We start from the raw sequence: 25,088 nt of genomic DNA on the forward strand, positions 1-25,088 counted from the left end.
ATTTTTACTAGTCTTTGCCTGCTTTGAAACTTGATGGCTAGCTTTAGGGGCACTTCAAGCTTTTCTTTTCTTGGTTTGGTCATTTCCTTTGGGGACTTGTAATAACTTTTGCTGCCTAGTGCGCATATTAGAAGAGGAAGGTGAGGTCAAACACGACATATTGGCCACTGGGGAAGGGTGGAGGGTACCCAGCTGTGGACTAGCTGCTATCCCTGAAGAAGTCTGGGGATTCAAAGCTAGATTGGCTAACACCTCTTGCACTGGAGCGTGCCCTGCAAATGGGTGTGATGGGTTCGATCTCGTGCATTAGCACGGATTCGGCCCGTAGAAGGAAGGCATCAAGTGTCCCCACCACTCCTGGCCCTGCCCCCCCCCTTGCGTGTGGCTTTGCTCATATTGAGATATAAATACAAAGTGAATAGATAGCATTAATGCCCCCCAAACAGTCACTTGCAGCAGAGATGGAGAATCCCCCCCTGTGTCCAAATCTGATTAATCCAGCTTACTTGGGTTCCGGTCAGGGTATTAGAGGGGTGGCCTAGCCCGGCCTCTTCCGTCCGCTGACGGCCGCGGACAGGCCCGCCCTTGGCCCCGGCTTCGCCCGCGCGCGTCCCGCGTCGCGTGTGTTACGGAACGCTTTTTAGCGCGAGGCTGGCTTCTCCCTGCAGGTGGTGGTTTGTGGGACCAAGAGTCCACGAGTCCCTCACGGCGGCAACAAGTAGTGTAAAACAGATTCCCGCGTTGCGGGTGTCGCAGCGCGCTTTTAGTGCAAGGCTGCGAGGCTGCGAGGCTGGCTCCTCCCTACAGGCGGTGGTTTGTGGGACAAAGAGTCCACGAGTCTCTCATGGCGGCAACAAGTAGTGGCAAACAGATTACCCTAGTCAAATTCTCCGTCCAGCCCAGAAATCTGTTAGTCTCCGTCCAGCACCCCACTTCCGCCCCAGTGTGTGTCATCCATTCCGGGCGAGCTTTCCGGAGTACAAGAGTGGTTCGCAGTTTCCACCCGGCATACTGACTCTGTCCAGTCTATAGGCCGGCTCTTGCACATCTGTGTATATCCGCTCATTTATGACAAGCAATTGCGAGGCCCAGTATTAGAGTCGAACGTCTGGGACCACTAAACTATCATCATGCACCCCCTTTTGTAGTTTATGGAGTGCTATTCTGGAAGAGCCACCCTGCCACAGCAGTGTTCTAAGTACCTGGGCTATTCTTTTAAAAACTGCTGGGGGAACTGGACAGGTGGTGTTTTGGAGAACATACAAAAGGATGTTGCAGGGCCTTCATTTTAAAAAGGGGCTGCGTACAACCTCCTTAGATTGTGGCGAGTGCTTTTACTTGGCATGAAGCCCGATTGGTCTGCATGTATAACCTCTGAAAAGACCAGCACCAGCCTGTTCATTAGGATCTTGGCTAGCACGTTCGCCTCTACATTGATCAAAGAGAATGGGCGATATGAGGCGCCCTGGTCCGGTGGCTTCCCTTCCTTGGGCCAGATGTAGGAAGCCTAATTCCGGTTGGTAACGGCCGAAATTATCGAATTTCAGCGGTTACCTACCGGAATTAGGGTTTTCATATGTAGGTGGCTACATTTCAGATTCGGTAATTTACCGAATCAGTATTTAAGAATTCGGTAAATTACGGATTCTTAAAAATACCGAATCAGTAGATTACCGAATCTGAAATGTAGGGAGCACTCAAATAAGTGTTTTTCCCATTTTAGGATTCGTTATTTACCACAAACTATAAATTGGTGGTAAATAACAAACACCTTTAAAAATGCAACTCTGTACAGTTTCAAAGGTGCCATGTGGCAGACATACATGCCCTTAGGGCATGCATGTGTGCCACATGTGCACCCATACATAATTGAGGGGTGCAACAGGGTGTCAAAGTGACACCATGCCACCCTTCAATGTTTTCCCCCTTTTACCGAATCGGTATTTACAGATTCGGTAATTGCCAATCATTCCTATGGGCCTCCAGGCCCATAGGAATGAATGGTAATTGCTGAATCAGTAAATACCGATTTGGTAATTACCGAATCTTACCGATTTGGTAATTTTTAACGAAAAATTACCTACATCCCATTTACCTATTCTTAAATACCGAATCGGTAAAATTTGGTATTTAAGAATAGGTAAATTGAGATTACCTACATCTGGCCCCTTGTGTCTTACTACCACTGTGGCTGCCTGCTGATCCGGTGGGAGCTGCCCCTGTTCTCGTGCCTCAAACAGCATGTCTTGGAGCTGTGGTATTTTCATGGATGCCTGACATTTGTAGATCTCAACAGGGAGTCCAGTTGGACCCGCTGCCTTCCCTGAGTTGACAAGTCCCAGGGCCCCTCTTAATTCCTCTTCCATTAGGTCAGCCTCAAGGGTCTCACTCACTTCTTTTGTTAGCATAGGTAGAAAGAAATCTCTAAGGAGCTCTTCGCAGTCGCTTTCAGATCTAGTGCATATGGGTGCATAGACTTCCTCAAAATGTACAGCAAATGTTTCTGCTAAGTCTCTACTTGTTGTTTTCAGTACCCCTTTTTGTCACACACCTCAATCTCTCATGATCGTTGCCTATTGCGCATTTCCAACCACTCTAGGAGTCTTGATGCATTGTCGCTTACATCACATAGGTGATGCTAAGTTGCCAGGGTGTAAGCCCTCGCTTCATTTTCAGCCATGGCTCGTAAGTCACGCTGACACAGCGCTAATCTATGGCGCAGGTCACTAGTGTTGTCACTTGACGCCTCTGCCTCCATCGAAGGTATCTACTGCTCTTACAACCTAATTTGTAAAGTATCCTTCTTCTTCTTGGCTCCAATTAGTGCCTGTGCTTGCACCCTCAACACCGTCTTGCAGGCCTCCCATAGAGTTATATGTGAGTCTACTGTCCCCTAGTTTTTCTGAAAGTATAGCTCTGAGCTCGCTCAGATTTTGTCTTAGTGCTGGATCTCGCAGGTGCCAGGTGTCGATCCTTGGGAATGCTGCCCTGTCTAGGAGTGGCCCCTAATTGTCACCCCGATCAGGGAGTGATCTGAGATGCCCTTTGCCACATGCGTGGGCTTTGCAAATTCTCCCACCCTATCATTCCATGTGAAGAGGTGGTCCAGCCTACCAAAGGCTCCAGGGCATGCGGAGTAATATGTATATTGCCGTGCAGATGGGATTATACACCCGCCACAGATCTACTAGGCGTAGGGCCTCCAGAAAGCTCGGCAGGTCGCACTCTCCCTTCTGGCCCACTCAGGTGCTGGAGTGGTACAGTTCTGGATTCACAACAGTGTTTATGTCTCCCCTCACTAGAATCGTGCCCAGAGGCAGTGCAATCAGGAATGAATTGACCTTCAGGAAGATAATGTTGTTTAGTCCCGGGGGTATATAAATTGAACACAATATAATCACACACCCTTCTCATTTACCCACTACTGCACACAGCACCCTACATCATCTACCCAGGTGCCATTCACAACCAGGGCCAATGTGTTACGAAGCAGGATTCCCACTCCCCATGCCCTGGTCGAATACCCAGAGTGGGCCACATGTCTGTAAGCAAAGCGATCCAGAGCCCTGCATTTGCTCCCCTTCAGGTGGGATTCCTGTACTAGTAATACATCCGGGGAATGTCTCTTAATGTGTTGGTGGACCAGTGTGCACTTGATCTTATTCCCCAGCCTGTTTACGTTCCAGGTCCACACCTGTATATTAGCTAGTCCTCCCATAACTTCCGATCATCACCCCACCCTTGTGGTACTCTTACGTCACTCTCTAATAAAAGAGAGAGGGACCCTCTACCAAAGGGATGGGGTACCAACTATTGACTTTGTCAAATAAATAATTCCCTCTGGCCACATTAATCAAAACAACATAGATTACAACAAACAATGCAAGCAAACTTACTAGTGCAGTAGAAACCAAAACTTTGAAACAGCAAATAAATTACCAAATGCATAAGTTTATTAAAATATTATTAAAAACTGAACAAATAATATTAGTAAAATCAAGGGAAAACAGACAATATAAGGAACAAATAATCTTCACAAATCATCACACATGTTCCTAAAGAACAATGGAGGGAGGAACTCAATAAGGTTATATTCATCTTCAATCAGAATAGTCCTCAGTTAATCATATGAATTCTCTCCCCCCCCCTCCTACGTCAGCCTGCTGTATTGTCTAGCTACCATGGTCTTGAGCACACTTACAAACACACATATTAAAACTAAACACTTTACTCAACTCTCCCCTCCCTGCAACCCTGCTAGGTAAGTGGCAAACCTCCCACCTCCCAAACACACAGAGTGCCTGTTGCCCCAACTGTGCAGTAACTAACATAAATGAGGACCGATAGGCCATCCTCCAGCACGAAGTGGAATAATTCTGCTGTTGTATACTTGCAAGCCCTTCTATAATATTTCAATAGCAACCTTATCTGTCAGTACTAACCCTGTACAAAGCACTACGCTACGCTCGTGTAGTTTGCGAAGTTTGCTCTACTTTGCACTACGCAAACTGCACGTAGCACCGTGCAAACACGTGTAGCTTAGCGTAGTGCAGCAGTCTTTTTTTGCTTGCTCGCGGACCTCAACATCAAGTTGACGACCACGAGCAAGCAAAATGACATCCTGGCAAGACTTTTTCCTTGTTCGCGATCAGCAACATCAAGTTGCCGATCGCGAGCGTGGAAAATAAACCTCCCGGCGAGATTCTCAATGCAGAGACGTCAGGTTTCTCATTGCGAGCGGTTGCGTATGCTCGCGACCGCTCGCGATGATAAACTACCGGTCCTCGTTGAGAAAGCTGCCTCTCGAGTAAAAATCCTCTTGAGCGGCAGAAAACTGCAGCTCGCACTGTGCAAGATGCCGTTTTCAATGATTGCACAGTCCCGGATGCTTGTCCGCACTGTGCAATCATTGAAAACGGCATCTTGCACACAGCAAACAGGGTACTACACAGTTAGCGTAGTGCTACGCGTAGCTCGCGTAGTGCGAAGTGCACTTTGCATTGCTTCGCGTAGCGATACTTCGCAAACTATGCCCAGCCCTGGTCAGTACCCTCCGCTGGTCAAAGTAAATAACAAGGACCCCCTGCCAATATTCTAGACTCCTAGGGTAGGGCAAATACATAATTGGCAAGAAATTCCCTAAGCAGCTATAGGTCTCTAACGATTTACAGACCATACAAGCTAAACACATAATATAAGGACTCAGTGTACACTACAGATAAAAGCATTATTTAATTCATTACTTTAATACAAAATATTTTAAAACATACTGAAGGATATGGTGTCATACATTTCATTCATCGATCCATCAATCAGCCACTTTAGGTTTTTGTCCCCTTTTTCTCCTAATCACAATGCACTTTGATACTTCTTGTATGAATTCGTTTTTGTTTATTTGTCCGTTTATATTCAGGTTTGTCAACTGCACCATGTATTTCTTCAAATCATATCAAGATATCATATTATGCATGTAATGAAATGTATGACACCATATTCTTCAATATGTTTTTAAATATTTTGTATTAAACTAATGATTTCTTTTTTTTTATCTGTAGTGTACACTGAGTTCTTATATTATGTGTTTAGCTTGTATGGTCTGTTAATCGTTAGTACCATCCGCTTGTCCCTGGAATGGATAACAATATTCTCAGCACTACTAGTGTTCGATTGGGCTCCTCGCTTCAAATTAGTACGTATCCTGTTAACATCCGTCCTGAGCTTCCTCACCCCCCTATGATTTCTCCAGGAGAGGACTATTAAGTTACAAACTGAGGAGAGTAAACTTTTTGTCACTTATCTGTTCATTGTCACAGCTCAGGGCTATTTGGCACTCACTCCACCTCTCTCCCCTCGGTGGAGTGGCGATTCTTGGGCAATGTTCGACTTTTGTCCCCTTTCCGTTTAACAGTTCGCCAGCCCTCTAGCCAGTTGCTCGCCTCAGCCTGTGAGCCAAAGAAATACGCCTTTCTTTCATCAATTATTTTAAATTTCACCGGGAATAACATCATGTATTTCACATTTTTCTCTCGAAGGTCCCTCTTCACTGCATCCATGTGGGCCTCTGGCGCTGGACATGAAGCATAAAATCCCTTGAAGAAGCGGATAACTGCATTTTCATGATGCAGATCCCCATGCTGGCGCGCCGCCTGCAAGATGGCATCCCTATCCCTAAAATTCTGAATCCGGGCTATGATTGTGCAAGGGGGTGCTCCCAGACACGGCTTGCCTCCCAGGGCCTGGTGCGAACTTTTATAATAAAAAATTTGGATAGCGTTTAGGCTTCAATTTATTCAGGATCAGGTCTTCCAGGAAGAGGTCCATCGATGGTCCTTCCATTCCCTCCGATATACCCACCACCCGAATGTTGTTACGTCTTGCTCTTACCTCCTGGTCTTCAAGTCGGGTAAATATTTTAGCTTGATTCTTGGTGAGTGCTGAGACCTGCTCTTCTAGGCACTTGGTTTTGGACTGTAGGCACCCAATACCTGCCTCCACCGTGCATACCTTCTCGGAACTTTGCCAGAGATCAGCATGAAGCAGGTTTACTTCCTCTGTGACAGAGTCCAGCTTAGGCTCTAGGGTCCCACGCAGTTCCTTAATTGCCATCATAATGTCCTTCAGGGAGGGATCTGGGAACTAGTCGTCATGCCCTGGCGGTGTTTCTCCTCCTATTGCACCTCCCTCATGGCTCATTGCACAGTGTATTTATCTATGTGGTTGACCTGCCCAGCCCCCCCCACCTTGTTGTGACCCATAGCCAGATTGTGCAAGGCCTCACCGGTGGGCTCGGGTTCTGAGCTCTGTTGTGTCGCTGGCCTGAATATGCGGTACTGGCACCGGTGTCCAGGGTCTCTGTACAGTGTCTCTTTTCCCTGTGGATGCAACCCCGGATCTCAGGAGCACCACCGCTTTCACCTTGCGGTCTCAGAGTACCCCACCATCTCGGTCACTCCGGGGGGATTTCACCCAAACCCCTCCAGCCAGGGCCACACCCTGTATGTCACAGGTACTCACGCAGGATGTTGTGTGGGGCTCTCACTGTGCAAACTGTTACGCATCCAGCCCCTCACCTCCAAACTGGCTGCTGATCCTGTATCTCTGATGGGCCGTGTCTCAGCTCAAACAACTTTGAGAAATTTCTCCATTTGTACCTGCAAGGAGGGAGGAGCGTATCACTAGCACCTAATCCACCTTCCAACAGCCTGGCCGGCTGGCCTCCACTTCTGCATTGTCCCTCTGCCGTCATTCCCCTCACCAGCTCAATCGCTGGCAGCCGGGTACGGGGCGAAGCTCGATCCAGTACACTCCCGCTGTGCAGAGCATTCCTACTGCTGCAGGCTCCACTTGTGAGAGGCCCCTGCAATTATTTGTTTCGCAGTGGTGGGCGCTGCACGATTAATGTGTGTCGGGCCGCGAGGCGCCCTGGCGTCTCAAACCTTTTTTTTCTTGCTCCCTTCATTACGTGGGTGGCTCCATCTTCCTCCTGTTTGCCGCCCCTCCGTTGCATTGCTTATCCAATCCCCAGCTACAATTTAAGCAGCTGTTTCAAGTAACAAGGCAGCAAACGCTTGTTCCAGCGGCTTCCTATCCCCAGTTGCTCTTCAGACATCGGATCATGCCGGATATATCGGGCTCATTTTCTGCCAGCTAACGCAGCTCTCTTACATAGTGGCCATCTTCAGCGGCTGCTGGCCACGTCCCCATAATTGAAATTGTGAAAGATATAAAGCAGTGAGTGGATGTATAGAGGCTGCTTAAGCATATGTTTTGCTAGTCTTATGGGAAGAGGCTAGGGAAGAACCACCTGTGAGGGCATCATTCTATCAGAGGAGAAAAAGTGTTCTAATTGTATCAGAAACTGGAAAAGGAGAGCTCTTGTTCTAGTGGGGCAAGTCATTAGCAGGAGACCTGTAGAGAGATAAGCCACCAATGGATCTCATGTGAATGTGAAGCCTTTGAAGTCCTCTCAGAAAATATCCACCACTCTTTCCATAGTAAGGGCCTGCCATAGGCGAGCATACCACTTAGGTAATGCCCGCCTCCTTTTGCTTTCAAGCTGCTGCATTGGCCAATTTTGCTACCCCTAGGGATAACACATAATCGCGTTGTCCCCTTTAGTTTTATACTTAAGGGTCTCCACTTGCAAGCCTAATAGTGTGGAACTCAATGTCCCTGGGATTGGATAACCCAAAATGTTTTTAATTTGCGCAAATATCTCAGTGCAAAATGGACGCATAGTCAGGCATTCTCAACATATGCGACGGAAGTCTCATAAGATTATCTTATAGTGTGCCTTTCTCATGCCCACTGAATAATCACTCTTTTCAATATCGCCCCAAAGATATGTCCATTTTGTCTCCGGTGTGTCCACCTCTAACACCTGTTCAAGCATTGTTTTGTGTTGTGGTTGTGGATTGTGTAGTGTATCTAATAATAAGGAGTGAAGGAAGGAGACATTTCCCCTAGTGTTCCCAGTTCTCTTAGCAAATTGTTCAATGGGGATAAGATCTCTGGTGGCCGCTGCCATAACATTGAGTTGTAATGCCCAATGTTTCAAAAGAATGTAGTGGTAATGTTCAGAGTTTGGAAAATGGAAGTCTTGTTTACCATCTCGAAACATTAAAATATCCCATTGGTGAAAGAGATCTCATAATTCTAAGCACCCACTCCCCTACCAAGCATCAAAGGGACCTGGTTCTAGCGCCGGTGGGAAGGCTGAATTGTAATATATGGTGCATGTATGGTGAGGGGAAGGTTACCCATTCTGCTTGTCTATTGACGTCATCCCATACTTTCAAAGTTGTCCTTGTGGGTGTGCTCAGATAGGCATTTGGAGGCTGTTACACTTTTGATTTCTACAGGACATTCAAAAAATCTTTCCCTACTATGCCTCTGTCCAAATGTAGCCAGTGCTTGCCCGATGGTCAAAGGGACCACTAGTCAATCTCTCTTAATTGAGCTGCTTTATAGTAAGGGTGGAAATATGGAAGGACTTGCCCTCCCGACCCCTCGGCAGTCTAAGAAGTGTGTGCATGGTAGACAAGGTCTGCGGTTTTGCCAATCAAAACGGTTAATAATTGTGCACAAGATTAAGAGGAAATCTTTTCCAGGGCAAAAGGAAGGCATCAAAAAAGATAACAAATCTGAGGCAGGACGGTCATCTTAATCGCACTAATGGAGCCTAAGGTCTGCTTTCAGCTGGTTAAGAAGTGAGGGATAGGCTGCCTTTTAGAGATTTGATAGTCTGGGAGTGATTTTTATGCTTAAAGAGGTTATGTCCTTTTTCGCCTTATTGGAATGGGGTGGAGGTCACCAGTAACCCAATAGCATTGTTGGGTAGGGTCAAATAAAGGAGAAAAGATTTGGTTAACTTAATGTGAAAGGCCCCTATGTTCTTAGATCTATGCAGTTCTTCTTGGAGGCCCATGATAGAGGAAGTGGTCAAGGGGAGAGTTAAAAGCACATTGTCTGCGAAAATGTTATGTTCTGTCAGACCAAAAGTGAGGCACTGAATTGTTGGTGTAGACCTGAACTGAGCTGCCAAAGTTTTGATGCTTGGAGCAAATAACAACAGGGAGAGAGGACATCCATGTCTCATCCCTCTCCCAAGCTAAAAGGGCTCAAACTGACTTCACTAATTAATACCCTAGGTCTCAAGAGAGCATCAATAGCTTGGACCTTGGCTATAAATGGGTCATAGAAACCAAACCGTTTTAATGTTAGAGAAAGGATCAGTTTACTGGGTCAAATGCCTTTTCAGCATTGAGACCAAGGAGTACCCCTGGGATTTGTTTATTCATGGCTTTCTCTGTCAAGTGAAGTACTTGTCTCAGGTTGTTGTGAGTCTGTCTGCCCTTTATGAAGCTGGATGGATCCAGGTGAATCAGATCCAGCATCAGATTATCAAGGTGGGAGGCCAATATTTGTGTATATAATTTAGCGACTAAATAGAGAAGTGCTGTGGGTCTTTAAGACCTGCAGGACATTGTGTCTTTTGCTGGTATCAGGATGACTTTCATTAATAGCTCATTCATAGATGAGGTGACTGACCCTTGTCCTGAAAACTGCTTAAAATAGAAGAGTTAACTGTTGTACCAGATCCAAACTAAACATCTTATAAAAGTGAGCTATGAGGTCATCTGGTCCTGGTGCTTTATGGAGAAGCAATAGCTTTGAGTACCTCTTCCACATAAATGGGTTCCCCATATACCTCATTCTGGGTCTCTGCTATCTGAGGATGCTGCACACCATTCAAGAATTCAGATTGGGTCTGGAGGTCTTCTCTTTCCGCTGTGTATAGTTAAGCATAGAATTCCTTAAAAATGCGTGCCTACCCTGATTCGAAGGACTCCAGTTGGGTTGACTGTGTGCGTATCTCTCCAATGTAGTCTTTTTCCCTCTTGGTTCGTATTTGGCGGGCTAGGTATGTACCCACTTTATTACCTTGAGAGTAAGAGGCCTGTCTAAAGCAAAGAACACTGACCTATTGTTAGAATTAGCATTAAGGTTTCCCCTCACCACTGTGACTTTTCGCTGTAGAGCCAGTCTCGGGGTAGATTTGAGTGCCTGTTCAAGTTGTTGTTATTCTGTTTCAAGTGCTAAGTGTTTTACTGCTCTCTGTTTTTGAGGACAAAGTTCAATGCTATGCATTTACCCCTAGTATTTGTTTAAACGCATCCCAGTTACTAGCTATGGAGGTAGCTTGAGGGGTGTTAATTTTAAAATGTTCCTTGATTGTCTTTCTAAGATCATCACTTAGAAAGCGGTCTGTCCTCAGGGAAGAGGGTTGGTATTGCTTGGTGGAGTACCCCATTCCAATGGGCAGCGGCGGTCCCTCCAAGCAAATTAGGATGTGACCGCCACCTTGGCGGTCACATCCTGTTCCTTTAACCTTGCGGCGGGTGCTGCTTGAAGCAGCACCCGCCGCAAGGTTAAAAATGCATGTTTCACATTTACATGCACAAAGCGGCAGGCACTGCGTGGTGCCTTCCGCTTTGTGCATGTAAATGCTCGGGGGTACCATAGGTACCCCCCATTTGCACCCCCCACGGCGACACCCTGGGGGCCCGCAACAGGCCCCCAAACACCAAAGACCACATGCTTTTCCACGGCGGAACACCCGCCGCGCAAAAGCATGTTTCCGCATGAATCCTAATATGGCTGGCGGTGTCTGATAGACACCGCCACCATATTAGAGCTTTTCCACCATGGGACCGCGGTGGAAAAGAGGCGGACGGTCTTCACGTCCGCTGATGACCCCCCTGCCATCCTAATCTGGCGGGGGGTCTTTGCAATTACCGCAGCGGTGAATCCGCATCCTCCGGGCCGGTGGTGGCTTCCGCAGGCCCAGAGGATGCGGATTCACCGCAATCCTAATCGGCCCCTAAGATTGGTGCATGATCTGAAATTGAGATGGGGAGGACTGCGGCAGTCTTTAAGTCTTGCCTCAGGGCTTGGCTTAGAAAAATATAAATGAACTAGAGTATGTTCATTGTGTGCGAAAGTAGAAAGTGTAATTATGTGTTGTTGGGTGGAGCATCCTCCAGGCATCCGGAAGGCCTAGGGTCTGGAAAGCGTTTTTAAGAGGTTTTGAGAAACTACCTATTGATGCTTTGTGTGGGTGAGTACTGTCCTCGCTGTAGTGCCATTCCAATTTGAAATCACGATCAGGATTATGTCTCCCTCAGTGAAACCGCCCAGTAGAGTCAGAAAAGAGAGACGAAAAGGGGCCTGAGTTGAATTCGGAGCAAAGACAAAAGCAAAAGTGCACACTCTGCCTTCAAGGCGACTGTTGGAAATGGCCCTTTTTACAGGGTTATCCCCAAACTTTTTGTTTCTTCCTTCCTTGTTTTTCCTGACCTGTGGTTGTTGGCAATAGGACTCTGGGCACTTTACCACTGCTGATCAGTGCGAAAGTGCATATGCTCTCTGTAAAAATTGTTCCTGTGATTGGTTATCCATGATTGGAATATTTGTGTTTCCAGGAAGTCCCTAGTAAAGTGCACTGAGTGTGCCAGGGCTGGTGATTCAAATGCTACTAGTGGGCCCGCAGCACTGATTGTGCCACCCACAGGAGTAGCCCTAAAATGGTGTCTCAGGCCTGCCACTGCAGTGCATGTGTGCAGTTGCTAACTGCCATGCTCATCTGACCAGTGTCGCCACTGGCCAGGCTTACCCTTCCCTTTCTGTACACATTGGATACCCCAATGGAAAGCCCTAGGTACCCATCTGGGCAGGGTGCAGTATGTGAAAGGTAGAGCTTGTATTAGTGTGGGTGACATGCTGTGTTAGTGAATTACAGCCATTTTCGTTTCACTACTGAAAGGCTATCTTGCCCATAGGCTATAATGGGGAATGCTGTGTATAATGTTTACCTGCAAATCTTCCCATAGGAGCAAGATAGTAAATAAAAGTCTGGTATCCCTGAAGTCAGAATGTAATAACACATTTTTTAGGAAGGATGTTTTTTAAATCCTGTGTTTGAAAACAGCACTTTTAGAAAGTGGCTGTTTTCTTGTCTGACCTTTCTGTGTTCCTTGGCCTGTTTGTGAATTGACTGTCTGGTTTGTGAGTGACAGGGGCTGGGCTGGCTCCCAGAGGCTGAGTGAGTCATCCCTGGGCTGAATAGCTAGATCTGCAACTTGAGGGGTGGGAGGGGATAGCACCTGGGCCTGAATAGGGCGTGCCTGCCTTCCACAATGCTGGCTCCACCTCATGCTCGGCAGCTGGCAACCCTGCCCCTCTATCTCAAAGGAAGGAAGAAGTCAAGTAAACAAAGTGCTCCAGGACTGACCAGAACTGGTTCTGACTTAGCCAAGGCCTCTCTGCCCTCAGAGAACAAAGAGAAAAGTGGTATAAAAAGGGCCACCCACACCACTGAAAATTAGATCATCCTGGAATCAAGAAGGAACCTCTGCCAGGGAGAAAGCTGGAAGACTGAAGTGGAAGGACTGTCCTGCTGTGTGTTTGTGGGCTGACCTGCAGTTGCTTTGTTGCCAAGGAGAGGGGCAGGACTTTGCTGTTGCTGTGTCCCCTTGCTTGAAGAGATCTCCAAGGGCCTGAGTAGAGCTGGCCTCCTGTTAAGAAATCCCAGGAACAAAAGGACTTCACCCCCAGCTTCCAACTGAACTCTGCTGAGTGAGTTCTGCCCTTCCTAGAGTGCTTGATCCAATTGTGGGGCCTCTGGAAGTTGTTGCCTGCTGTGTGTGGGGCTGGAAAAGAAGAAAAGAAGATCTGCAATTTCCACACATCGCTCGCTTGCGGAGCGCATCGTAGACAGTGCGTGACAATTCCTGTTGCCGCGAAGATCGTCGCAGCGCCTGCTGCCACCGCAAGAACTGACTCATCATTCGCTTGCGAAGCGCATCGCCCCAGTGCGAGAAGATTCCTGTTGCTGCGAGTATCGTTGCAGAGCCTGTCGTCGCTGGGTGAGATCGTCGCACGGCTTAATTGCGAAATGCATCACGTTGCTGCAAACATCATCGCAGAGCCAACGCATCGAGGGTCCGCGAGAGGAGAAGATCAATGCTCCGCCGCGCGTCGTCGCCGCACCAGAGATCGTCGCCATCCTGAAGATCATCGTATCATGCCTGTGCGAGATGCATCCTACTGAACCTGTGCACCGGAAGCCATACAAGGTATCGCATGCCTCCCCATTCAGACCGGATTCATCGCAACACGCCCGCTGCGTGTAGCGGGGCTGTCGCATCACCTCCCCAGTGTCTCAGGAGTGACACATGGCTTGTTTATCAATGCTGCAGCTTCCACTTGGAACTTTTGTCGCATCTACAGGTACTTTGGGCTAAACGTGACGCAACTGTGAATTATGTTGACGCAAACCCTCGAACTCTTTGAAAATCATATTCTTGAACTCTGTATATTGGATTTTTGTTGTTTTGGTCTTGTGTAGTTTAGATAAAGATACTTTTCTAAACTGGTGTGGAGTCCATTTGTGGTGTTTTCACTGTGTTACTGTGAGTGTTGGTACAAATACTTTACACATTTCCTTCGATAAGCCTGTCTGCTCATGCCAAGCTACCAAGGGGGTGAGCAGGGGCTATCTAAAGAGTGTATCCTCCTTACCCTGACTAGAAGCAAGGGTCCCTATTTGGACATTGGTGCCTACCTCTGCCAACTAGAAACCCCCAGATCTAACAGCGACCCTTGACCATGATGATCCTACCCTCTCTGTCCGTTTTGTAGCCTTCTGATTGAAGTTGCATTGAGGACTAGTAGGGCCACGCCATAGGGTTTAGTGGAGGCCGCGGGCTTATAAACTATGGAATAGGTTTTATGTTTTAGTCTATGATCGTCATTTCTCTTAAGTGTCTCCTGGACAGCTACCATATCATAGCATTGGTTCCCCCACATATTTCCATAATTTGTTGCGTTTAGCTGGTGTATTAAGGCCTTTAACTTTTCAAGTTAGTGTAGTGATCACCATGGTCACTGTGAGCATTTAATCAATCATAGGATTTTTCCCCACAGTTTTCTAACATCTCATTCTCAATCCTGCAGTGCCTCTCAACCCCCCCCTAATCTATTCTCATTGTCCGCCCCACAGGTACCACCCCCAGATCCTCCCGGTCTCCACAACCATTCAATGCAGTCCATCCACTGTAAAAATAAATTCATAAATAATAAACAATAAATCATAAACTTCTAACTAATGCAACATTTAAAGCCCAGAATCCTTTGTATGGGGAAAAATTCTAAACATGTCAGGTTATTCGGTCTAGTACCGCTACCCTTGTTTCTTAATAACTTTCAAAGTTAAGGCATTTTTAAGATTTCAAGTGGGCGGGCCCAGGGAAATAAAAAGTAGCTACTATGTAAATCACTGGATACTTCTGAAATTGTTCCTGAATCGCTTTATGGGTATCAAGTGATCTCCCTGGTCTATCTGGCCTCTGCTGGTTGTTCTGGTGGCAAGCTGCTAACTGTCTAGATTAGGTTGTGTGGGTTCTTTTGTGATGAGTAAACGGGATCCGATGAGCTGCATTGTTGATCATTACTTCTTGGTTTGACCTGGACGGTGTTGGGTGAGCAATTGCCCTTTGTTTTGGAGGCTACGGGTTAGCCCCCAGAAGGCCTGGAAGTTCCTGAGCAGAGGGTGTATTCAGATGTTGTATATCCAATAGTCTCAAAGAGTTTGCTAGGTCAATTACATGTTGAGGTTTGTTGTGATGCTCAAATGTCAGACCACAAGGATATGTCCAGCGGTATTTGATACGTTCATTTCTTAGTTTGTCAGTAACTGGATGGAATTGTTGACACCTGAATATTGTTGCTGGGCAATGTCCTGAAAGTGGGTACAGAAAGCTCCTTGAAAAGTGACTGACCCTACTTTTAAGGCTTCCAAGAGGATGACTCTTTAGTCTTGAAATAATGTAACTTGGCTAGAATGTCTCTGGGGCGTCCCCTATCGTCGAGCACCTATGGACCTACTCTGTGGACTCTATCAATCTTCACTTTTGGCGTTGGGCTACCAAGCAGCTCTGTGAAAGACCCATCTCAAAGGTCTCCAAGTCTTAGCCTCAACCCCTTCTTCCAGTCATCGGTTCTGAATATTCTGTTGGAGCGATCTGTTTTCCATGTCTTCGCATTTGAGGAGCACTGCATGAAGCTGTTGACAATGTATACTCGTTGACTCCTCCACCTGACTGGATCGCTGTTTCTGATCAGCTATCTTGGTTTCAAGGTTCAGGAAACATGTGCCCACTGAGTCTACATCTTGTTGGAGAGCGATAAGTTTGCCATGTAAATCTGCACGCAATGTCTCTAAGGATGCGATCAAGTCCGTTTTAAGCTCCTCTCGCAGTTCCATCTTGAAATCCTGAATGGATGCTAGGAGATCCTCCTTTGTGAGAGACATGTTGAGGGTCCCTGGAGCATTTGTTGAATGTTCCCTTGCTTCTGATGGAGAAAAGTAGCTGGGTACCCGATTGAGCTATTGCTTCTTTGGAGGCATAAACACTGGAGGGTCAGGCGGGTCTGACTAGTCGCATTGGAGGTGGGCCGAAGATCTCAAGTTTCCCCTGTTGGAGGTCCATCTCCGCAATCTGTGAATTGTGTGTACTTGTGTTGTCCCTACAGTCAGGATAAGCGTGACCCATTTATGTAGCCATGGCGTGAGTAAAGGGCATCAAATCACCCTTGAAGCTTATGGTTTGCTCAAAATCGGAAGCTGAGGTCTGGAGACTTGTCTTGTAGTCTGTTTAATGATCCACCTTCTATCTGGGTGGAGACTCAGATTCTAAATATTTGAATAGTTCTGTAAGATCAGCTATTGATGCATACCACAGCTTCACCCAGACCTAGCTGTGTGCATATAAAAGTCCACCCTCTTATTTGCCCTGTTGTTGGCGAGAGGTGGTTAAAGAGCCTATTGATCACAAATCAGGCCGGTATGTCTAAAAGGCTTCCTCTGCTCACTTTGCTTAGGCCCATCCTTGTGTCTATATTGAATTCCAGGCCCTGACCTGGAGAACTCCATGGTAGGGTCAGGCAACAAAAAGGATGGAGTCCTGAAGAGGTGGGAAGAAGCGCTAATGGTACTGTTGCCAGTTGGATGGGGGGATCTGGTTTTGAGCGATGTCTTCTTTATTCCTGGGGAATATCCCCTTGGGCTTCCCTCCATAGCCGGAGTGTTACCGGCGGCGCCATGTTAAGGTCAGACAGACAATGCAGTCGGGTGTCTGGGCTGCTCCTGATTGTCCAGCACACGATCCCCCCCTGTCAGAGGACCCCTCCGCAGCCCTCCTTGCGGCGATGCCACCAGGTGAGGGGATTCGACTCTTCGTCAGCCGCATAAGGGTGACACTGGCTGTAGAACCCAGGAGTGCCACTCATTGGATCCTTCGTCGACCTCTTGCAAGTCTTCCAATGGCTCCACTTTCTTCCACTGGGTCATCACAGTAATAGGGATGAGCTCTGGTGTAAAGGAGGTGGGTCAGAGGGTCTTGTCAGGTCTCTACCTCTGTGGGTTCCCAGTTGCAGCTTCAGGTGCGAACTTACCTCATACGTTCAATCTTGAATCCTCACTAAATCTTCTCGCTGTGGGACGATCAGAGCATCTTTGGGCTTCCTGGTCTACGTCTGTACCCTTTTTGGTGGTAATTTAAGTCGGGTCAGGTAGCCTTAACCTGGATAAAGACGGTAGAGGAGCCATTACCAGTTATGTCCGCTCGAATATCTTGCCTCTGTGTATATTTTTTTAAATCAAAGTAAATAGATTAATTTAACATTATTTCATATGGGGTTCTATTTTATGGCTTTGCTTCTATTGTATTCTTTGTGAGGATGTTGAGGTATCAGTGGTTGATCATGTGTCATGCTGAACTGCTGCTTCTTTTGTAAACAGTATTGCACACTTTACACTTGTAAATTTGGCTCCACCCCCTGTGTCCTGGGGTGGACAGGTACGTCTACACTGTTTAGAGCATTTACTCTCTTAAATAGTGAATAGCCAAAGCTAGTAATGTTGCCCAAATTCTTAAAAGTAAACTTACACATGTAACTTACTCTCAAGTGTAAGTTACCTTTGTGAGTAGCCAGGTGTATTGTCAACTTACCAATTTGTTTCTCTTTTTGAGGTGTGAATCCTTGCATTCTTAGATATACTTTGAAGATGTTTTCTTTTGTAGTTTGTGTAACTAGAAGGTCTTCAGAACAATTATCTGTAGTGTGAGTGATGGTAAGCTGGGTGTGGCGCTGAATATTATGTTATAATACAGCTTCTAGTATTAGTTCCTATTTTCTCAGTGCTTCAGCCTTTAATTCATCCAGAGGTTAAAGCTCCAAAAGCTTGATGTGTTGGTTCATACAGATGCTTCCCATACTAGTGGCTTGCAGGCTCCTTGCAGTAGGTCTATATAAAAGGAGCTTGTTGTTAGCACTTGCTGTTTCTCAGAGGGCTCTGCACAAGATTCATGGAGAAACAATTGAAAAAAGAACGAATTATGCTTCTTGCTTTGAAACATTGTCAGACTCTGCACAGGAAACTTCTAGTTCTCAGCCTCTTCATGATTCATCAAAGGAGGAACAAGCCAATATTTTGGCAGAAGAACTGTATTAATCGGATTTTAATGTGCATATTAAAGAGACCTTATAAGACTTTCTTTTATCCTTCAAGCATAAAAGCTGCAAAAGACATAGAGTGTTCTTTCCCCTTCTTTTCATCTTCCTTCAGGTTTTCAAGAAACTGTGATGGAAGATGCTAGTAGTAATGGGAGAGAGAAGAAAACCTATCTGAGCTTTTTGCCTATTTAAGAGGAAAGCAGTCTTTTTCAGTAGCCGAGATTTTTCCCAACACCACTGGCGACGTTTTTCATCAGTTTTGACAATACCCAGCTGCTCGCTTGCCTATCTATCAATTAATTGAAGATTTCATTATTAAGAATTGAAATATAAGAGAAAATGTTCAGTCTTTATGGCAGGGAGGTTGCTATTGGACCTGGCCCTCTCTGCAGGGTCACCCCCAAACGTTTTGCCTTCACCTTCTTGCTGAATTAATTTTTTCACTTTACCAATGCTAACCCATGCTAAAGTGCTTGTGCTCACTCCTAAAAACATGGAAGAATTGGCTTATATCCACTTGGCATATTTAAGTCCCTAGTAAAGTGGTCCTACATGTGCCCAGAGCCTGTAAATTAAATGCTACTAGTGGACCTGCAGCACTGATTGTACTACCCACTTAAGTAGCCCTTTGGACATATCTATGGTCTGCCATTGCTGAGCCTCTGTGTACAGTTTTAAACTGCCATGTTGACTGGCAACATACATCCTTTTCCAAGCTCAAACCTTCCTTTTTAATACATAGAAGTCACTCCTATGGTAGACCCTGGACAGCCCAGAGGGCAGGGTATGTCTTTAAAAAGATGGACATGCACTTTTATGTTTTACATGTCCTGGTAGTGAAAAACCCTTAAATTAGTTTTTCACTACTGCAAGGCCTATCTCTCCCATAGGATAATGGAGTTGACTTATTACATTTTATAAGTATAATTTCCAATCAGGAGGAGCTAACCAGTTCATGTGTGGTGCCTCTGGAATTTCCAATTTAAAATCCAAACTTAGGGCGATCACATTTTAAATTGCAATTCATAAAATGCCACCTTTAGAAGGTTGCCATTTTCTTGCCATAGCCATTTGGTGCCTGTAGCTTGTCTTGGGCCAGCCCTGCATATGAGCCCTGTATCTATACCTCCACCCAAGTCTACAGCCTTCTGCCTTATCCAAACTTAGAAATCTTCACTGCGGCTTCGACCCAAGGGCCTCCGACGATTACGCTCCCTACTCTGACACCTCTTTCAGTCTTGCCCAGCTGAACTTTACCTTCTCAGACACTTTTCTTCAGAAAGTTTTCTGAGTCTGAAGGTAAGCACTGACCGAGACCCATCCACTAATTGCATCCAAACAACGCTCCATCACGGTCGGCCTTAACTTTTGACTTTTACCCTGTCTCACTTGACTAGATGTCCACTGTTGCCACTTTGATCTTTCAAGTGTTATTTTGCCCCTTAAACTTTATAAAATTCATAACTAATTCTACTTATTGAATTTTGTTGTTTTGGTGTCAAATAATTCATTAAAATGTACCCTATTTTTCTAAATTGGTTTGGGATTTTTCTTGCGTTGTATTTTCACTTTATTACTGCTTGTTTGCTGCATCAATACTTTGTACATTGTCTTTAAGTTAAGCCGGACTGCTTTTGGTGCCAAGCTACTCTGGGCTAAACACAGGTTAATTCAGTGACGTTTTCTGGTTTGCCATCAAGGGATTGTCGTATCCAATAAAGTATATGGCCAGCAACCTAGAGTTCCAATCCTGGCTTCCTCTCTGGTCTCAGGAAGAATGCATGGCCCAAAATGCCCCCCATGATCACTTTTTATCTGGGTGGAGGCTTCAGCATCTGCAAACGTATAATGGCCATCGCAACTTAAAGTTTAAATGGTTGCCAACTAATCATAAATCAGGCTGCCAATTTTCTCGAATCCTCCATAGAGCCACAAATCTCTTGCACTACATGCTAGGACATATACCTATATTAACCGTCAAAAGCCTGCTTTAAACCTTACTGTTACACAGGTATCTCAAACTTTTTTGAACAGATTTACTCCAAAGAAAAGGGTTGAGTTTGAGTTTTGTGACGTTTCATTCAGTGGTTTTTAGTGTATCTGACAGCTATCTTTCCTATTGAAGTTAAAATGGAAAACACAACTTTATTGACCCTCCTATTTTAACCCCCCTTTTTATAAACATCAGAAAATAAACTTAGTTGTACGGTTCCATAACTAGAGAGTAGCTATCACCAACTCTGTCATATGTATTCTTACTGAAAAAACTTTTAAAAATGTTTTAATGTTGTTTTGGTTTCTTCTGTTAATAAGACGCCTTTGGCGTGCCATGTCGTGCTAATTTTACAGAACGGAACAAGCTCCTGGCATTAAAAATCAACACAAGCAGTGAGATGTGCTGAATTCTACCCACTCACGAAACTCCACCCACCCCTAGTTGGGATGAATTCAAATGTTAAAATCTGTGCTATTTGCCCCCAGACATAGACCCTCATTTGTGATTGTTGGAATAAGGTGCAATGATACTGGGAAAGAGGGGTGGGGAGTCTCCGATTCAGGGTTGTGTCTCTGCACCAAATTCCAGCAATCATAAGTTTTCTACCCCAAAATGAGGAATAACTGCACAGATGTAGAAATACCAGGTCGTTTTACGTGAGTTATTTCCACATTGCAAGGAGAATACTGCTTCATTTTCCACTTGCTCGGGGCAGGTGGAAAGTGTCAACTGGAGATCAGGTGGGGTGCAGTGGTGATGGAGGTGCGGAGGTGATGGAGGTGCAGTTTAGGGGTCTAGAGCAGGTGTCAGCCTGTCAGGTGGAGGTTTTTTCTTCTCTCCCCACAGTGCGTCTGCCACATCTTTGTAGCAGAGCAAACAGATCAGGTGTCTTCATGGCTAGATCTCGAGTTTTCAGGGCTGATAATTCTGGATCTGGAGACACTTGTCATTGTGGCTGGTGTAATTGCTGCTGGAGTATTAGTTCTGGGTGAAATTTGGACATTTGTAATGAGAATTAGAACATTGAAATGTTGGGAGCTCCATTGTAGACAATGGAGTGCTCCATTTTCTACGGGCCGGTATAGGCCAGCAGACAAACATTCCAATGTTTTACAAAGGCCTCTCTCCCCTCGAGCTTCGAGAGGTCTTTGTTTTATTTGCAAGAACATTTTGTCCTCTAGTGGCAGAATGTTCTAATGGCCTTATAGAACTTCGTAGCAGGCCTATACCGGCTATTAAAGTCTTGGTCCCTTGTTAAAGTCCCTCGCCTTTAACGGGGGAGCGGGCCTTTAATAGCCGGTTTAGCCCGCTACGGCGGGCTATAAGGCTATATTTTAGCCTCGAATTCTGTTAAGTTATTTGTGCATTATTACCTTGTTGTATGTTTGATTAATGTAGTCTTCACCAATAAATAGCAGTTATGGTAATTTTTATCATAAAGACCCACTTTATGATTTTGTTATTTCCGTTTTTCATGATTATGGTTTTTGCTCAATTGAGTCCCCAAATACTCTTATTGTGGGTAGTCATTACATTCTTTAATTATTGTTTATGCTGAATTTTACTCAAGTAAACATTTAAATGCATTTAATAGATATATTTCTTTGTTCAATTGAATTTTAAATGTTCTTTTTTTTCAAACAAGGTACTAATGGGACAGCCATATGGAAGTATGCCTAGAAAGACTGTACCAAGGAGCGAAGAAGCAAATGCTATGGATTACAGTGTACTCAGTGACTATGGGGTATACTCAGATTTATTTCTCGAATTTTAGTGTATGCAGTGTCTACAGAATTTCATAATTTGCACAATTCTAAGGAATGTACTTATTAAATAAGCAAAAATTATTTGAGAGCAGGATAAAGTTTGAAGAATTTTAGAGACCAATCATCTAACTACATATAAACCATTAGTCACTGTGGAGTTCCTTAACCATAGAGATCACATATGACGACATGGAACTCTGAATAGTATAATGTAAACATGTTTTCTATGTTGCAACATTAATATTCTTTATTCTTCATTGTGACCAATATTATTATATATGACGCTCCTGGGAACAGTTCTACACCTCATCTTATCACCAGAGTGCAATCACCCTCTAACCATGTGGCCCTGGATGTTGCGGGAAAATCTTTCTTGTTCTTCAAATCTTCGTCCCATGATTCTTCCTCCATATTGTTTATGTCCTTTACAGCGGGAACCTCATTTTCAGTTGCCTAATACAACAAAAATCTATTCATTAACTGATAAACAGTAGCTTCCAAAATTGGAACGTCTTCAGCAAAGAGCAGAAAAACATGCTGCACAAAAGTTGTTTAAAGTGAAAAACAAGCATTTCAATATTAATGGGCCTTTATGTTGAATCCTTACTCATTCAGACATGCCAGTTTAACAATAATAGTTGCTTCATCACTATATTGCAGGTCTTTAGGTTTTAAGTATAGTTGTTCACTACAATTGTTGCATTGAGCATACTTAATTTGTAAACGTAAAGTCTGCACACTGCATTTTTATTGAAGCATTTTGCAAATAATAATACTCACGTTAGCAGTTTCCCCACTCTAATGGTTGAAAATCATCACAATTTCTTCACAAATTAATCTTGAAAGTGCACTTTCGCTCTCTGTTGAGCCTTCTTCTTCACTTCTATATTGTCCAAGTTCCCTCAATTTCTTCAATTCTCTATTCTTTTCCTCTTCCTTTTTTAATTCTCTTCTAATTTCTCTGTTTTTTTTGTTATTCATTTTTCTCTTTAGGCAACGTCTAAATATTTAATATAAAATGGATAAAGTTATCAAACAAACACCTATATTAAGTACAGGTTTCAAAATGACTCCAAAAGGCCCTCTCCAACTGTTGCAAACCAGTCACTAATAGCAGAAATTCCATTATCTACATTTTACAATTCAGTAGCAGTTTTTTATGGCTCTAGTTTACCTTTCAGGTCAGAAATGTTCTTTGCAAATTCTTCTATATTTTTACTCTCATCTGGTATATATTAGAAGTAATGCTGAGCTTTCAACATCTCGCAAACTCCAACTTTTTCTGCCAGCAATATATCTAAATCTGATCAATCTTGTGAAACCATTCATCTAACAGCCAGTACTTTAATGTTATTAGTCAATAAAGTACCCAATGTACTAGTTGGTAATGTATCTACTCCTGTCAACAGCTTTCTGATAGTCTCATCATTTAGGCTTAGTCATACTGGTTGTCTGATTGCTCCAAAAGCATCTCCCGCTAATTGTGTTCCATCATAAACACTTCTTGTAAGTGTATGAGATAGTACCATTGTTAAAGCACCTATACTATTTGCATGGTACATTTTAGAAAACAGCAAAACTAAGAAGCAAATACCCTCCCAATCAGCAGGTTAATGAAAATAAGGGTCTTGTCCACAAACAAAGTAAACCCCAGGAATTGCTGCTTTTTCTCCTGTAAGAATTTTGACAGGTACTCCCAGAACTTCAAATGTGTGTTCACAACTAGTGATCCCAATGTGTCTTCTTCTAAAATGATTTATTCTTTTGCAAACACATAGTTTTCCTTTTTGTCCCTCCCTTGTGTAACTTCAACTTTGGAGATATCATTTTCTTTTTATATTTATCTTCTTCTTACTTCAAAATGTTCTTATAAAAGTCATCTTTCTCTTTACTGTGAAAAATCTGAGCTCTCATTTCCTCTAATGTCGAAATGTATGTCATTTCTATTTTCGTTAACAGTATCTATAACAGTGGTTATCTAAATATATACCATGCAGTATCTTGGGGCCAGATGTACGACCCTAGTAAATTGTGACTCGCAATTTGCACTAGATTGCGAGTCACAAATTGCGAGTCACAATTTGCTATGTACAACAGTGTCAGAGACACTGAATGCGATTCCCAATGCGGTCGCAAAATGTGAGGCTCATTAATATTAATGAGGCACCCGCTTTTGCGACTCCATTGGGAATGGCTGGCCCTCCCAGGGAAAGTTGCTTGCTGGGCCCAGCAGACCACCATGTCTGGGACTGCTTTTAAATAAAGCAGATTTTTTTTTCAACTGCCGCCCGTTTTCCTTAATGGACAACGGGATACATTTAAAGAAATAAAAATGAAATGTTTTTGTTTCATTTTTTAAGGCCAGGCAGTGGTCCCTGGAACCACTGCCTAACCTTAAAAATATTTTCACATGCATTTGCAAAGGAGTAGAGGTCCCCAGGGACCCCTTTCCATTTGCGATTGCATTACCACCTATTTGAAGTAGGTGGTAATTCGCAAGTGTTTTGTGACCGCAATTGCAGTTGCAAAACATTCAAACATGGCTCATGAGTCACTATTAGTAAGGGTGTAATGATTAATCATCAAAATGACATCAAACAAAGGAAGGCGCGTAAATTAAAACGCGATGAAATTGACTATAGCAGTGGAAGAATTTTCACATTCTCTAAAAAATATGATTATATGATGCAGACAGATAAGAACAAACAGTCTGCAGAAGCTATTTCTATTAGTTCAAGTAACACCTCCCTGAGCAGTATTCCCATCAGTAGCAGCGATATAGAAGGGGCATCCAGCTCAGGGGTGAGACAACTACTCCTTTTAGGGAATTCCTCCTTATTGCAGGAGGTAAACAGAATAAAGAGAGGCAACCAGGAACAGGTGAAATGCCCGGGACCCATAAGAAAACAAGAAGAGGAAAGAAAGGAAGGAGCAGTAGGGGGTCAGGCAGGAATGAAAAAAAGGTCATGGTACAAGAAAGAATGAGTACGGAATGGGATAATGAGGTGGAGGTGGTGAACTTATCAACAATATCACTTTCTCAAGACATGAAAGAGTTACTTAAGAAGGGATTAGGCTATTGCCCTACTGTAAAGGGTAATCTATGTGACACTAAAATCAATCTATTTAAGTATATTAGACGATTGAAATTAAAAAGACATTTTGCTCAAAACCCAAAGCGAAATAAAAAGAATGATGTGCAATCTTGTAGTATGGTTTCTTTCTCATCTACTATAAATGATGTTCAA

At 44.4% G+C, this 25,088-nt stretch overlaps 1 protein-coding gene across 1 annotated transcript in view; it reads left to right on the forward strand.

Moving 5' to 3' along the window:
• Window positions 1-25,088, forward strand: part of LOC147727212 (transmembrane channel-like protein 2-B) — a 748,500-nt gene that overhangs the window by 269,062 nt on the left and 454,350 nt on the right. The window contains exon 7 of the mRNA XM_086963588.1: window positions 21,720-21,818. Coding sequence (XP_086819714.1) covers window positions 21,720-21,818 — 99 coding nt within the window. The remainder of the gene's footprint in view (window positions 1-21,719; window positions 21,819-25,088) is intronic.

Source organism: Lissotriton vulgaris, chromosome 3_1 (assembly GCF_964263255.1).
Source record: "Lissotriton vulgaris chromosome 3_1, aLisVul1.2, whole genome shotgun sequence".
Classification (NCBI taxonomy): Eukaryota; Metazoa; Chordata; class Amphibia; order Caudata; family Salamandridae; genus Lissotriton; species Lissotriton vulgaris.